Source organism: Adiantum capillus-veneris, chromosome 25, assembly GCF_014529385.1.
Source record: "Adiantum capillus-veneris isolate H3 chromosome 25, ASM1452938v2, whole genome shotgun sequence".
NCBI classification, from domain to species: Eukaryota; Viridiplantae; Streptophyta; class Polypodiopsida; order Polypodiales; family Pteridaceae; genus Adiantum; species Adiantum capillus-veneris.
In genome coordinates, this window is record NC_140955.1 from 71,445,455 (window position 1) to 71,462,554 (window position 17,100).

Sequence of the window (17,100 nt, forward strand, 5' to 3'; positions counted from 1 at the left end):
ATTGCACTTCTGAAGTTATTGAGCACTTTCTTGAAATTTGGCATATCATTTTTCCCCCAGGATGTCTTATCACAGTAGGAAAATACTTTGTCTAGTGATTCCCATACCTCTGCCTTTTTGTTTCTTGCTGTACCTTCAAGACCATGATCTTTGATGGCATTGTGGAGAGCTTTCCACTAGTTATACTTCACATTGGATGAACCCTTCTTGGCATTTACCTTTCCTAGTTTGCCATGAAACCCTAGGAAAGCTCTGGCCTTCACACCACCAACAGATACCTTTCTAGGCACATTGTTTCCATTTGAAGACCTCTTCAGGTCTGTTTCAATCTTAACCTTACCACTGTGAAGGCCAATTTCTGATAAAACCGTTTCAATACATTTGATTGCAGCATCTCTAGCTGCTTTTGGCTATAACTTCCAGGCAAACCCCACATAGAGATGTACAATTTTCTCCACAATTCTGCAAAGAGCATGCAGAGTGCATATGTGGACATTAGCAAGTGGAATATTTAAAACTGCTTTGAAGTTTGGATCTTGAGTATGCCTATTGGGTGCTTTGTTCCAATTTGCAGGATTACATTCTTTTGTTGATGCCATACAATACAGACAAGGGCTCTTTGCCATAGCTCCTTTGGAGACATTGTACATACATTTAACGGTTTTAAGGTCTCCTCCCATGTGCCATTCCACCCTGTAACTTCCAAACCCTTCAACTTCAAGCTCTTCCCCTAATTCTTGTGCATTAATGACTTCGGGTATTGTTGTTTGATGGAAAACCCAATCCAGAACATCAAAGTCTTCACTCTCTACTTCAAAAGCACCTAGCCACCAGACATTCTTCTCCGATTGCACGCTGAAGTACTTGGTATCCTTCGGTTTCAATGCTCTGTTCATTAAAGTTATGGAAATCCTCTCAATTTTTTTGTTCTTAACAATCTCACATTCATCAAGCTTTATCACAAAATTGACAACACCATTTGCTTCTGTATGCTCTAGCTCATAGAATCTGATCATTTCCTTCTGAAGTGTCTTCAAGTCAAGGAAAATATTATTGAACTCGTCAAATTGAAGATCCCTCTTTTTACCATGATAGGTACCATGAATGTGGTGAGGCTCACCCAACATCTCCATTATCCTCTCATTGATCTTTTTCCTTGCCTGCTGCACAATGGATGGCTTTGGAAGCAAAGAGGACCTGACCTTACATTGCTTTAACCTTGACTTCATATTTCTGAACAGCTTGCTATAACCATCTCTGCTAATGCCTACCTTATCCATAGTATATTGCACATCCTCCTTGTCCAAGCAAGAGCTCTGCAAAAATCCCTCAATGCACTGCTCCTTTGCCTTTTTAAACTTCTTCTCTGTGAAAATCTTTTTGGCAACCTTGAGAGGTAAAACATCACAATAATGTTTAGCTGCCATTTCCATGTTGGATGCAGAGTTTGGTTGTAGCAAAGTCCTAAATCAAAAGGTACAAAATTAACTAATTATTGTCCAAATGACACTAACAAAATAAACAAACTAAATTAAAGTTAACTGAATATTAATCATTTAATAAAGAACAATAGCATAATAACAATAACATAAGCATAATAATGTGGAGCAGAATCACAATACAACTTAACAAAAAGATTAACAACCTAACATAAGCAGAATCATATAAAATAAGCATAACAACCTAACAAAAAGATTAACAACCTAACATAAGCAGAATCATATAAAATAACAATACCTTGCTGCTCTGATTCTCCTGCTGCAACCTCCTCCACCACGTCTCAAGGCTTCAATGTTCTTTAACTTCTTTTCTCTTTGTCTGTTTCCTAACATTGTATTCTTGCTTCTAGCTTGTTTGAGCTGAGTTTGTAGCTTTTCGTTGCTCTCTTTACATTCCTCAAGTTGTTGTTTAAGAGTATTTATCATTTGTTTGGTCAAATGATCTTCTAACTTAAGAATATCTCTCTCTGCCGCAAGACTCTGTGTATAACCCAGCGACCCTCTTTGACCATCACCCACAAATTTTATCAAAGATGAATAATTTGAGAATGGGGGAGTGCTCTTTGTCATTGGGTCCACTGGATACAATCTTCCATCAGTCCAGAGATCAATGTGATTTTTTTGATCTTGCCGCATTGCTTCAAATATGGACGAGGACACCTCTGCACATTTTTTTCTCTTGCGCACTGGACAATATTCTTCATTTAGCTCAATGTGTAGATGGTATAAGCTTCTTCTCTTCCTCATGGAAGTCTGTTAACAGTATTTGTTAGAGATAGTACTATAGGAAAAAGCTGTGCAGATACGAGGAAGAAGACGACACAGAAAAGGTTTGTTTCAGCTTTTGGAAATTTTGAATTTTGGGCCAGAACTGTCGTTTTCGTTAGTTTTGGAGGGAGTATTTTTTAGAATACGAAAGATCCTAGAAAGATTTGACAATGAAATGTTTCGGTGGAGGTAAAAAGGACGCAAACTCACCTTTTTACAAACATTTCACTATTTTTAAAATAAAGTATATATTCTCTCTCTACATATTCTTACAGGGCACAAAAGTGACCTCAAAATTCCCCTAATGGGAATGAAGCATCAGAATCCACTATCCAAGACTAGGATCGGCCATCATTAGCACTAAGTAATGCATCACTGACATCTTTCTTCGAGATAAGCATGTTTTCTACATTATTTATCACCAAATCTAAGGGGCATGAAGCCGCAACCACTCAACGCCTGACAACTCCTCAATGACCACACTAGAGGATACATTTGCATTCTCAGCATCCCTAGAGGAGTCACCTGCTGATTTTCCCCCTTTCTTCTCATCTTTCTTCTTCTTATCTTGTATTTCCTTCTTCCTTTCCTGCTCTTTCTTGAAATACCTGCAATTGGCCGGTTTCTTGTGACCCTTTCTGCCACATTGATAACAAGTGACATCCTTATTCTTTGTCTTGCTCTTACCTCTTACTGCCAACATCACGCTTTTGATTTCTACCTCTTGCATTGTAGGCAGAATTGCCACCTTTCCCACTAGACTTGCGTCTAATCTCTTCATTGAGAATAGAACCTCATACGTGAGGATGGGACTGTTGCTCAAGGAGACAACCAAAGCTTCCCAAGTATCTGGCAATGTCATAAGCAAGAAAATATCTTTCAGCTTATCATCGAATTGCTGAAGCCCACTGTCGTGCAACTGACTCAACACACCTGTAAAAGCACTCAAATGATCAGAAGCTGACTTCGAGTCATCAAGCTGCATATTCACCAACTTTCGCATCAAATGCACTTGGTTCACAAGCGTGGTGTTCTCATAATTGGACTTTAGCTTTTGCCATATTGCATAAGCAGAGTCCAAACACTTGATGTCTGCCAAAATCCCATCATTGATAGCCATTTTGATGTAGGCCATAGCCTTCTTATTCATCCTGGCCCACTCTTCGTCAGAAAAACCTTGCGGCTTATTCTCTTCCAATGCATCTTCACAATCCTTTAAGAAAAGGATACGTTGCATGCGTTCTTGCCAGAGGTCGAAGCCTTGACTATCGAACCGTTTGATTTCCATCAAACTTTTAGTATCAGATGCGGAATAGGAAGAAGCCATTTTAATTCAACCACAAGTGTGCATACAAGAGAGATGCAATAGGATGAAAATTTCAGCAAATAGGAGCAACCACAAGACTTTGCATACAATAGACCACAATTTCTTTACATGACACTGTCCAAATCTAAAATTTTAGCTGAAAAGTGCAATTTCAAGCACCTGTACTCAAATTTTCCCTCAATTTGTCACGACAAACATCAATACATGTGATCCCACAACTTTGGTACACCTGCGTATTGCTGTTTTGACCTGTAATAACCTATAAATCACCTGTTTTGACCTAAAAACAACTTGTTTTGGGCAGTTTTGGTGACTTTTTCGACTTCAGAAGCCAGGGGCTTCGAGATGGAAGCGAAATTGAATGCGTGAGAGAAATTCTAACTTGTTGTCCTGCAGACTGCACAGGGCTGTTTTGAAACCCTAGGGCTTTGATACCATTTGAAAGTGCGAAGCAGAAGGTACCGGTAGGTGCACGTCGCGATGTTGTGTAGGATTGGGGCAAGAAACAGGAGGCGGAGTGCAGCAGAGAGGAAGCGCTAGGGATTGAAGCAGGGGGAGAGAGAGAGAGAGAGAGAGAGAGAGAGAGAGAGAGAGAGAGAGAGAGAGAGAGAGAGAGAGAGAGAGAGAGAGAGCTCACATTTTTGGGGAAAACTCAATAATTGAGTTTTGGGTTTTCTCATTTTTATTATAAGTGACTTTAAAAAAATGTGTCCAGGTTCAATATGAACCTGGACAAAGTATAAAAATGTACAAAAAGGGGTTATTTAGGCCTTTTACCCAACAAGGTTAAGAAGTGTGGATAAGAAATCCTATAAATAGGATTGAGGTCTCATTTGTGAGCCCTCTTGTGTGATCACCACACTTGGACTCTAGACCCTTGGCAGCTCTACCCACACACACTTGGTGTGGGCTTGGTGGTATGGGACACCAGCCCTTGTGGTAGAGGCTAGCCCATTGGTTGGAGGCTGGCGGTCCGCTCTCTATGCTTGACTTTGTGTGAGTATGGCTTGTGTCATGACATGTGCAAGATGGATTTGCCGATGGGCTAACATTGGTATTATAGCTTCTTCTTTCTACTCGTACATACGTCATGCCAATGTGAAAAAAAAAATAGAGCTCATGAGGTTGTGATGACCTAGCCTGATAGGCTCTCTATCCTCTTGCATACGGTGGTATGGGATCTCGTATGGGATGCTACTAGCAAGAGAAGAGAGCAAGGAGGGAACTTGCAAGCCGATGGTGAGAATCTATAGTAAGTCTTTTCCTTGATTTTTGTGTTTTGCACATAGATTCTCATGTGTGGAGGTTGATGCTAGTGACAACCACATGGTTGTTAGGTGTGTTTTTCAATATTTAGCTTATCTCTTTGCTACTGTTTTTACGAGGGTGTCCTAAGGAACTGCCACCCTAGGACATGGCAGTGCCCTCCTCATGCACTTCATGGTAAGAGGGATTTTACATTCTACAGTATGTCTATTTCGCAAGCAATTCATGGACAATAGGGGACAAGATAGTTTTTTGAATGCTTTTTGTGCCATAATCGTAAGAGGGATTTTAGATTCTAAAGTATATTTATCTTGCAAGAAACTTATGGGCAATAGGGGACAATATATTATTTCGAATGCTTTTTGTGCCATAACGTGGAAATTTTTGGGAAATGTCTCCTTGCCGCTAAGCACCAAGGGCGGTTAGGCTTCCCTGTAGAAAGTTTCCTTGGAAGTTTCCCCTTGGAGAGGTTAAGCATCAAGGGAAGGTAAGCACCAAGGGCGGTTTCCCCTTGGACAGGTTGAACATCAAGGGCATTTAAGCTTCCTTGTAGAAAGCTTCCTAGGAAAATTCCTCTTGAGGAGGTTAAGCATCAAGGGTAGTTACACTTTCCCATGGGACGTTTCCTAGCAAGCTTTCCCTTGAGGTAATTAAGCATAAAGAGCGGTTAAGCATTCTATCTATAAATAAGTATCGACGAGTGAGATTGTGATCAATTTGTTCATCTCACACTCTCACCCGCATGCAACTCTCTCTCTCTCTCTCTCTCTCTCTCTCTCTCTCTCTCTCTCTCTCTCTCTCTCTCTCTCTCTCTCTCTCTCTCTCTCTCTCTCTCTCTCTCTCTCTCTCTCTCTCTCTCTCTCTCTCTCCCCCCCCCGCTCCATCCCTTGTTTCCTTTTATATCTTATTTTATTTTTCTTATTTACATATGTGCCTTGGGAATTTTCCCCAAGCAATCCTCTACTACATACCCCCATATATCACTAATTTTGCACCATGGAATCACACGATGCTACTCCGCATGAGCATGGGGATTTAGCATGCATAAACCTATGAAGGAGACGTTTCTGCTCCTGAATCCACACACACATACACAAGCATTCTCCCCTCGCAATCTCTCCATCTCCCGTCACTTTTGATGAATCTCTTGTAGTCATGCTTCAATGCCAACTAGAGGAGATGCAAAAGAAAATCTTGGAGATTCATGCCAGCCGATCCAATTTTTTCCCACATCCATGAACACTTTACCTCTTCAATTTTATCCCGCCCCTTCAAAGGGGAGTGGAAGGAGTGCAAAGAGACTACCATGGACTCTTGGTTTGCAAAATGGACGGCCTACTTTGATTTGTATCATTTCATCGATGGAGTGGCAAGAGGCCCCCATTGACTCTTGGTTAGCAAAAGTGGGAGACAGACTACTTTGATTTGTACCATTTTACCAATGCCCAACTCATCAATCAAATACAGATCATGCTGCAAGTCAAGGCCTACACATGGCAGGTAGGGTTACGCCCTCAGCTTGCTGACTAGGGCAAATTTTCAATTGATCTTTTGTGCTCTCTTCATGCAAGATGACACGATCAAATGCTATAAGGAATTGTTCAAGTTGGAGATGGGAAAGAAATCTTTGGATTCTTACAAGAATTCAAGGACCTATGAAAGGCCCAAAAGTCATTTTATGGATGTTGTATCTATTTGGATTGCCACCGGCATACCAAAATGAGACATTTCATAATATCAATGCATCATTGGAGGACATCTTCAAGTTTGCAAAAGAATAATGACAATACTTTAGCCATGTCAAGGAGTGGCCCAACAGTGGGGGAGAGATCTAACTACGGCACCTCTTCGTCAAAATTTGAGCTCTTCACTACATCAACAACTTCAAATTAGACGACTACACCTCCACAGAAGAAATTTAAGGAGAATGAAAAAGGCAAAGATTCTCATGCCAAGGATCAAAGGAAGAATCGATGTTATGATTGCCATCAGATCGACCACTTTTGCAACGACAAGGATTGCCTTTAATATGATCTCAAAGGTGAATTCTTTTTTGTTCATTAAAATCTTGACTGATTTCTATCTTTCTCTCAAGGGGCGGTTTCAGAAGGCTCCTCACTTTGGTGAAATTTGGCAAAGAATCCAGAAGGATTGCGTAGCCTGAAAATCAGTGGTAGTCCAAACACCCTTTGATCGCTCATAGAGAGAAAGGTAGTAGAAAAGAATTCCATTCATGGTGGATTGCTTTTCAAGCGAGGCAAAGTTTGTGTGCCCATTGATGAGGATACTGACTATAAATGTTTTTTGAGTGTTGATGCTCTAAGCGTCGGACATCCTAGCATAAACTGGTACTTTGGCATTAGTAAGACGGTACTTCTATTGGCTACACATGAAAGCTTTTGTTGAGAAGTAAGTGCATGGATGCATGCAGTGTTGATAACTCAACAAAGCTAAATGTCAAAGGAATGGTAGGTTGCTACATCCTTTGCAAATTCGCAAAAAGAAATGGATTAGAATTTCTATGGATTTTGTATTTGGATTTCCCCAGACCAATTGTTGTCATGATGCCATTTGGGTTGTCATTGATTGATGCACAAAGATGGCATGCTTTATTCCTACTCGCACCATTGTAAATAGTCATGAATTAGCTCAATTATTTATGGAGCACTTTTATAAGCTTTATGGTTTGCCCAAGGAAAGTATCATGGTCATGATCCCAAGTTCACTGGTAATTTTTGGCAAACGATCTTCCAAAAGTTGAAGACCTGCTTGTGCATGTCATCCTCCAATCATCTTGAAACCAATGGATAAACCAAATGCACTGATCAGACAATGAAATACATGCTTTGTGCATATGTTTCTTGATGTCAATCTAATTGGGAACATTATCTTTCATAGATTGAATTTTCTTATAGAAATACTAAGCACTCAACTACCCACTATAGCCCGTTCATGCTTATGTATGGTTATGATCCAAAACCACCCATCATTGCTGGACTCAAAGGTGTTAAGATGCAATGCGTGACCAATTTCCTGCATGACATGCAAGAAATTCTCGCGATTGCTAAGGAAATCATAAAGATCACCCAAGACTGGGACACCTTTTATGCTAAGCAATAGCCTCATAATCTCCTTAAACAACCTAGATTGGTTCTTGACCAAAGGGTCAATGGATCTATCCTGGACACATGTCATGACATAAGCCATACTCACACAAAGAAAAGCATAGAGAACAAACTTTAAACTCACCTTCTACCATAGAGCTGATATGGTCTCACACATAAGCCTGGGAGCCTGCAGACAATGGGCTAGCCTCTAGCACAAGGGCTACCCCCATACCACCAAGCCCACACCAAGTGTGTGTGGGGGTAGATTTGCGAAGGTCCTAGAGTCCACATGTGGTGATCACACAAGATGGTTCACAAATGAGACCTCAATCATATTTATAGGACCTATTAACCACTCTTCTTAACCTCCCTTCAACTAAAAGTGTGCTCACACGGAGGGTTGGTTCACACTGGTCGACGGACATAGCTTAGGTAACACTGGTCCTAATGAGGGACTAATAGATATAGTGCATGAAAGCATGGAGCTTATATTTACAATAGAATCAAGAGTAGAGTATAATGTGCAAGCCCAGGAATGAAAACATGCACTAAGTTGTATTAGTGGCTCAAGTTGATGAACTATGGGTCCCCTTTTGTGGAAAATGTTGTCCCCTAAAGGCACATGTAGTGTTTGAGGTTCATGGTACATTCTTTGCTGAATTAATACATGAAGTCCCCTCACAATTGTGAATATGGAAAAAGCAAAAGATCTTATCGGATTTGGTGAGAGGGTCTCTCTTTGTTGCATTGAATCAATACTAGTATGTGACCCGCGCATTGTTGCGACCAAGGAAACAATGCCTCTATTCTCATAGGGCTATCTTCTCTTCCAACTTCTGTTACCATATACATGTGGTAGTGATGTGTATGAACACACTAGGACCGCTGGGGCATTTTTCCCTCTTTAGGAGATTTTTTCCCGTGAGCATTGTATATACGCCCATCACTCTAGAGCGATCTATCTTTCCATTGCACACTAAGTAACACACTCTCTATTGTGTGCCTTGAGCTTCCTTCGTCTTCTCCAAGCTGTGTGCATTTCTCTACAACCCTAATTCCAACAATTCGTATCAGACCAGGTTACGTCCTCTCGGGCTTAGTCGCTAGCTTCTCCAGCACACGCCTGCTCACTTCCTCCAATTACAGTGAGGTTTGGCGAGCATTCACACGTCTCATTTCGGGCCTCCTTTTCCACTACAGGGAGGTCTGCAGAGGCAGGTCTCAGTTCTGATCCGGGATCATTTCGGCCCCTGTTTCCACTACAGGCAAGTCTCCACAGGCAATTTCGTCATTTTGTGCAGAACTTCTGTCAGTGCCGATTCTTGCATAACAGGTGCCTTACAGTATTCTACGGTTTGTGCTATATAGCACGTGTTGTTCCTACTCCATTTCTCCTATTTTTGGGTAGTTTTCACATCAGGTGCAACATTTACCATGGCTACCAACAACACAGATGTCTTCAAGATGTTTGCTGTCTGCTGAGGACAGGTTGGATGGGGAAAATTACCCTATGTGGGCTTATAGGATGCAACACGTTCTTGTGTCAAAGGGCATCTGGAATATTGTGCAGGGAATTGATGTACGTCCTGGTTCTGAGGATGTAGGCGATGTTGAGGATGTTGGAGGTCTTGCTACAAGGATTGCTGCTATTAGAGTTGTTTTTCCTACGGTATAACAAGCTCGTTGGGATGTAAAGGATGCGCAAGCTCATGCATTGATTGCGTTGTCTGTGAAGTGCACCATTGTTCCTCACATCCTTTCAGCAAAATCTGCAAAACAGGCTTGGGATATTTTGGATGGTCTTTATGCAAGTCGTAATGAGGCTAAAATTGCTTTGCTTCGTAAAGAGCTAGAGTCAAAGATTACGCATGAGGAAGATGATATGGACACTTTCCTTGCTAGTGTCAAGGATATCAATGAGCAACTTATTTTTGCAGATGAAGTCATTTCAGATAGTTTCCGTGTGCAGACTGTTCTTGATGCCTTACGAGATTTTTACCAGACTTTTGCTAGTACTTGGGGACTTATGACCCAAGGAATTCATGAAGTTGTCAAGTTTGATGCATTATGCACATTGCTGTTGCAAGAGTCACTTTCTAGAAAAAATAGGACTAGGTAGCGTGCAATTGAACAGGCTTTTATTGCTTCTCAGAGAAAGGGTGGTAATAGCAATACAACCACTTCTTATTGTTCTGTTGCGAGTGGAAAAAATTCAGTTCCTAATGCTTCTCCTGGCGGCAATTCGTCTGGAAATTCTGGTGATAAGGGCAAAAAGAAAATGCACTGCCATTATTATAAAGTAATGATCACTCGATCAAGTCGTGTCCTAAGTTGAAGGTCAAAGAGGCTAAGAAGAAAGAGCGTGGTTCCACTACAAATGCTGATTCCAGTACAAAATGCATCCATTGTTGAGTCTTCTGTAAAAGGAGTCTGTGTTGCTAATGTTGATGCATACTGGGCTTTTAGCGCAGAGTGCACTTACAATCCTGCTGTCCATGATGCATGCTTGTCAGTTGCTGCATATTCACATGTGTGGTATTTTGACAGTGGTGCTACAAGGTACATTACCTCACATCATGAATTGTTCACCTCTCTCGAGTTTGTCCCTCATGGGAATTCAGTCACTTGTGCCAACAATGTCTCTTATCCGGTTCAGGGAGTTGGAAAGATTGTGCTTACTACTGCAAATGGGAGTTCTTTCACACTTGTTGATGCACTTTATGTACCTGGGATCAAGAAGAATCTCTTGTCTCTATCTGCACTTGCTAGACTTGGACTTGTAGTCAAATTTGTGGATGACAGATGTACAGTTCATGATCTCAGTTTCGTTGATGAAATTGTTGCATCTGGCCTTTTGTGTCGTGGGCTGTATAAGCTCACTTTGTATGACAAGTGTGGACAAAATTTTGCAAATGCTATTGCAGATTCAAGGGCTATTTCAGATGAAAAACTTTGGTATGCACGTTTTGGTCATCTGGATTTTTCCAGTTTGCTGCGTTTGCAGAAATCTCATATGGTTGCTTCTTTGCTGCCTCTTGAAGCACCTGTCAAATGTGTTTGTGAAGGTTGTATTTTGGGTAAGATGAAGCGTTCTAAGTTTCCAAAGGATGGTTCAGTTTGGGCCACATGTAGATTGCAACTTGTGCATAGTGATGTTTGTGGGCCCATGCAAACTCCGTCCTTGGGCAATTACCTTTACTTCGTGACTTTCATTGATGATTACTCCAGGCATGCATGGATATTTCCTCTTAAAGCAAAGGCCGAAGTTTTTATGTGCTTCAAACTATTTCTGGCTATGGCTGGAAAGGTCTCGAAATGTACTATGGACACCCTCCATTCCTATTGAGGGGAGGAGTATATGTCTCATGAATTCAATGCATTTCTGGCTAGTCGTGGGTTAAAACACCAATGTACAGTGCCTTATACACCTCAGCAAAATGGTGTTGCTGAGAGGAGAAAAAGGTCATTAACAGAAATGGCATGATGTATGGTCAAAAGTCAAGCTTTGTTGCATTCTTTTTGGCTTGAGGCCATCATGTGTACCACTTATGTACTAAACATGTGTCCTACGAAATCTTTGTAGTCTATTACTCCATATGAAGCATGGCATGATAGAAAGCCTTCTATTGAGCACATGCGTGTTTTTGGTTGTTTGGTATATGGTTTGGTGCGCGTACGCACACACACACATATGCTTGAAGGAAAGATTTGTCACATAGGTCTGGCATCTTTCTATTGTTCCAATACACTAACTATGAAATTCAAAGTTTCTATGCTTCCCTCGTCCCCCCCCCCCCCCCCTCCCACAAACCCTCTATTTGAAGTGACAATCTCAGGTGGACATTTAAAAAGGAGAAGCGAACTCCTTTTTCTCAATTTTTGAAAAGAAAAGTATAGATGGCTTTTTCTCAATTTTTGAAAAGAAAAGTATAGATGGTTATGACTGGTCTACCTCTCTCTCTCTCTCTCTCTCTCTCTCTCTACCATCGGATAAATCTTTGAGATCTCATTGGATGTTCTTACAAAATTTCAAATTCTCCTTTTATTAAGACATGTGTGTACATGCGTGTGTGTATGTGTGTGTGAGTGAGTGTGTGTGTGTGTGTGTGTGTGTGTGTGTGTGAGAGAGAGAGAGAGAGAGAGAGAGAGAGAGAGAGAGAGAGAGAGAGAGCAAGAGGATGAAACAAAAATAACTTTACTCTTACTCATGTTGTGAGATATATCTTTTGGGATTGTTCCGATAGCATTAAAAATTTTCTTCTTCTTCTCTCTCTCTCTCTCTCTCTCTCTCTCTCTCTCTCCTCCTCCCCATAGATATTTACTTTTGTTAAAGACTTGTCTTATAACTTTTAAAGTCACTTTAGATTGTTCCTACATGCGAACATTTTTTTATGTCTTCCTTTTAAAGAATGAGGATGCAAGAGAGCTACACAAGACAAGTACAAAGCACACAGAGATGGAAAGCTTCTTCTTCTTCTTCACAGAAAAGAGAGTACAAAATGACTAAGTGCTAAAGCTGAAAAGTAGCACATATGTACATGCGGTCACTAAGTGTGAACTCGCTAGAAGCGTACTAGGCTGGCACTATAAGTGTAGTCCAGCTGTAGAATCACTGGCAGAGATCCTCCGTGTCGGTCACCTAACGCGCTAGTGAGTAAATTCCGTAAGCGGCCAAGACCTGTAGTGGATGCCAGCTCAAGGTGTAGAGCTCGACATCTCAACATTCCTCTCTCCTCCTGCATCATTTATTGGACTTTGCATTTCAACACATTAAATACGGCACTAAAAAATTGTCTCTCCCCCTCCCCCCCCCCCCCCCCCCCCCCCTCTCCTCTCTCTCTCTCTCTCTCTCTCTCTCTCTCTCTCTCTCTCTCTCTCTCTCTCTCTCGTTGATTTTAGATTGGCACCCTTCTCTGCCAAAATTTAAGGAATTTATAGATTTTTAAGCATGGCCCACATGTTAACTCTTAAAACTAAAAAGAATAAAATATCCAAGAATTGGTAAAAAGTTCATCAAGTGGGAAATCTCTCTATCCATTTTGGGTGTTCTCTCTCGTTGATTTTAGATTGACACCCTTGCCTGCCAAAATTTAAGAAATTTATAAATTTTTAAGCATGACCCACATGTTAACTCTTAAAAATAAACAGAATAAAATATCCAAGAATTGATAAAAGATCCATCAACTGGGAAATCTCTTTATCGATTTAAGGTGTTAATGTGAGGGTTGGTCTTTGTTGGGCATTTAATTCGTTTCTGACCAGTGAAAAACTTTAGCTATCCTTTTAAAAATACACTAATGCCAAAAAATAATATCTTGAAAATTTCAAAAGTGTGTGAGCTCAATGGTAAAATCTTTCTTTCCTCTCTCCCCCTCATAAATGTATATGTGTATGCACACAGGCAATGTAATGATCTCTCTCTCTCTCTCTCTGTCTCTCTCTCTCTCTCTCTCTCTCTCTCTTTGTCTCTCTCTCATTCACTCATGGTCAATAATGTGGATAACGACCTCTGCATTTGCATGTCATGCATGTCCTCAAAGTGAGACATCCCCAAGTGGGCGTTAGACGAGCTTTTTTCTTTTTCTCGAGCTCTTTAAAGAAATACACTTCCAATTTTTTTTGAAACATATCAATATTGGTTTTGAAAAAAACCCCTTGAAAAGATAAAGCCAAATATATCTTCAAAATTTACATTTCCATTAAACAAAAGAATATTACTAAAATCTTCTTTTTTGTTATATCTTCAAAACGTCAATTCGCATTAAGTAACAAAACCCCCACTAAGTAACAAAACCCCCACTAAAGCAAGTTTCCCTTTTTGTTATGTGCAATCCAACTTCAACATTTATTTTATGAAGAATAAAAAGTCTTTGGACTTTACATTTGAAAATTTTATGAAGAATAGAAAGTCTTTGGACTTTACATTTGAAAAGGCTTGTCAGTGGTTACATTTGCAAAGGATGACTTTAGTACAATCTTACTCTTTACATTTGTATTTTAAAGTGGTTACATTTGCAAAGGATGACTTTAGTACAATCTTACTCTTTACATTTGTATTTTAAATTAGATGTTTTGCAAGGTGTTTTTTGAAATGAACAAGGGAGTGGCACATGGATGCCTCTCCTTCCTTGAAAACTTTAAGCTTCATTATAAAGAGCATAGATGCACATGAAGTGAAAATGATGTATTCAAACCTCAAGCTTCAAGGGAAGGAGGCTCTTCAAAGAAATTATAAAGAGTATAGATGCACATGAAGATGAAAATGATGTGTTCAAGCAAGCCTCAAGGGAAGGAGGCTCTTCAAAGAAATAGGGGGCCAACAATTGTAATTGAGTTTGTTATATAATTTTTGCATGACTTGTGAGTCCTCACGCTTGATGTGAAACCATCATAAACTAACAAGGTGATAATTCACGGTGGCCTGCATAATGGAAAACCAGGCTTTGGGTTAATTTAAGCAAAGGAAAACAGCAATTACCTATCATTGCCCTGAAATAGTGCAAATGTTGTGCACAAAACAAACACAACTTGGAGAAAAAGACACAACTTGGAGAAAAAGATAAGTGGTGTTAAAGTTCATTCAAGTCAGAGAAGGTGCTACATCAACAATAGTCACAAAAGAAGAGATTGATAACAATGATCTATACAAGCAGAACATATTGCAGCTAACATTTTATGCTGATTCGAATTTGCTATGCTCCTCGCTAATTCACTCCTTCAAATTGAAAGGTCAGAAGGCCAAGGATGATGGGCATTCTGGAAATGTATTCATGGTGGGCACTCAAGCGATCTACACAAAGTATTCATGACCTGCAACAATTTCAACCAAGTCTATTAATGAGCTCGTACAGGATGGAACACGTGAGGTGCACATGATTAACCAATAACACAGACCACTGCACACACAAATTGGCACGCGCAGTATAGCAAGGGTGCACGGGCACACACACACAAAGAGAAATTCGCTCTTCGTCATTCCTACTGTATTATTGTGTGTGTGCACGTGTGTGTGTAAGTCTCAGTCCGCCTTCTCCACAGTGTCGCACAGCTCAATAACTTAAAATTTTGAAACCCGCCCACCTTCTCACTACACACCTCAACAAGCGGCATCGCCATCACCGATTCACGCTCTTAATGCTCGCGGCACATCACCACTGACCCCTCACTAAGTATTGAAGACCTCAGCACCGACTTGCCCACATTTCGTGCTCTCTCACGAATCGCAGGTTCTCCATACTGTCCACATATCGTGTCGCACCATATTAAAGGCTCTAAAAGGTGCTCTAAACCCTGATCATCCACATGGATGCCATCCGTCAAAGTACGCCCAACCTAGCCCAATAGTAAGGCCTTTCTTTCAGCACGCCAAAAAGTGATCACTAAACTTAAAAAAGAAAATAGTCCCTTTGAGGTAACCCTTGGTCACTGGATGCATAGTTGCATAGTGATCAATTACTTTTTGAAATAATTGTGCCTCGTGCCAACTACTTGACTTAGTGATCACTAAACTTAAAAAAGAAAATAGTCCCTTTGAGGTAACCCTTGGTCACTGGATGCATAGTGATCAATTACTTTTTGAAATAATTGTGCCTCATGCATAGTCACGGGCACCAACTACTTGACTTATATGCAACTATACAAGGCTTTTTATAACTATGTTCATTTTTGCATAGTTGCATCAACATCTTTCTTTTTTTCCAATACTCGCAATTGTGAGTAGAGATACTATATTGACTCAAAAAAGAGTATACAATCAACCTCAAGCACTACATGTGCCTTGAGCGGGCATTATTTCCAAAAGGGAGTTTGTACAAATATGCACTAGGATATCGACAAAGAGCTAATAGGTGTCACCACGTAAGATGTTGATGCAACTAAGTGCATGTTTTCATTCTTTGGCATTATCGGCTACCCGATCTTTGAACCTACAACATACATGAGCTTAGTGCTTTCACTTACAATATCATGTAATTGGGCCACAATATATTTCCCCTTGAGGACACAAAGGTTCTTGGCTTTCCATATTTGTTTTAGATATCAGTATTTAGTGATATGGGTGCAAACCAAAATGGCTTGATTTTGCAATCCATTCCCTCTCATGATCAAGTCGTTTGTATAGAAGATAATATTCCAAGTCTTTTGCATCCATTTGGAGATTTTTGTAGCTAGACTCCACATGGCACAGTAGTGTTTGAACAAACGTAGGGGATCATCAAAAGCTATTATGCAACTAGAGAAAGTGCTAGTGTCAATCCCTCTAACACAAATCTTATTCCCATTTGGGATGGATCTCCAAAGCACCTTTCATGTAAACATCTTCATGGGGTCGAGCCATTTGATCTCGCAATTATGTTACTTAAAGCAAGGATGGAAGGCCAAGAATTGTCAAGTCTTTGAGAACACCCTGGAAACAGCTAGATTCATCAAGATTATACAAGAAAGAAGGGAAGCGATTGTCGCCACCATTCTAAACCAAAAGAACTCTAAGGAGTGGAATAGGGAAATTGGTGCTGCAATGATTGACTTGCGTTTATGAGTGTATGGATTGTGGGCCCCCTTTCTCTACGGGCATGGAGCTCTTTGGTGTATCGCAAGATCCCTCAAGGCTTGACACGAGCTTGAGGGTACTTTTTACATTTTTTTAGAATAATATAATACATCCACCAATTGTGAGTTTGGCAAAATAAAAACATTGAAGAAGAAATTATTATGAAATTAGAAAAAAGAATGTGTGTATATACACATTTTGAGCAAAAAATGACTAGGCATAACTTCCAACAGTAACCACTAATTTAATTTATAATTGCATGTATTCCAAGAATGTGGGAGAGGTTAGTAGGGTTATAGTAAATTCGGATATTACAAAAAAGGTTGTTCATGGCCTTCTTTGGTTCTTTCTTAGGTTGGGTTCAGACGAGCCCGGTGATAGTAAACATAGTGTTCTTGCCTCCATCCTTCCAATTCATAATAGGTGACCGTAAATACTCATCTACAGTTCGGCAAGAAAAAGTGCCTCATCAGATTGGTGATGGAAGGCATATTGCAACACTCTCCACTCCACACTAAAAAGCAAATGATAATCCAGCATTTTTGAGCAAGGGACTCACCCATCTTTCTGTGGGTGCAAAAGATG

General features: G+C 40.4%; 1 protein-coding gene across 1 annotated transcript in view; it reads right to left on the bottom strand.

Annotated features, from left to right (window-relative positions):
- Positions 1 to 16,698: 16,698 nt before the first annotated feature.
- The window catches only part of LOC147425083 (uncharacterized), a 724-nt gene continuing 322 nt past the window's right edge, over positions 16,699 to 17,100 (bottom strand). Inside the window, exons 2-3 of the mRNA XM_086500714.1 lie at positions 17,075 to 17,100; positions 16,699 to 16,956 (exon numbers count right to left, since the gene is read on the bottom strand). The exon at positions 17,075 to 17,100 is cut by the window's right edge and continues 166 nt beyond it. Coding sequence (XP_086356840.1) covers positions 16,877 to 16,956; positions 17,075 to 17,100 — 106 coding nt within the window. The 3' untranslated portion in view covers positions 16,699 to 16,876. The remainder of the gene's footprint in view (positions 16,957 to 17,074) is intronic.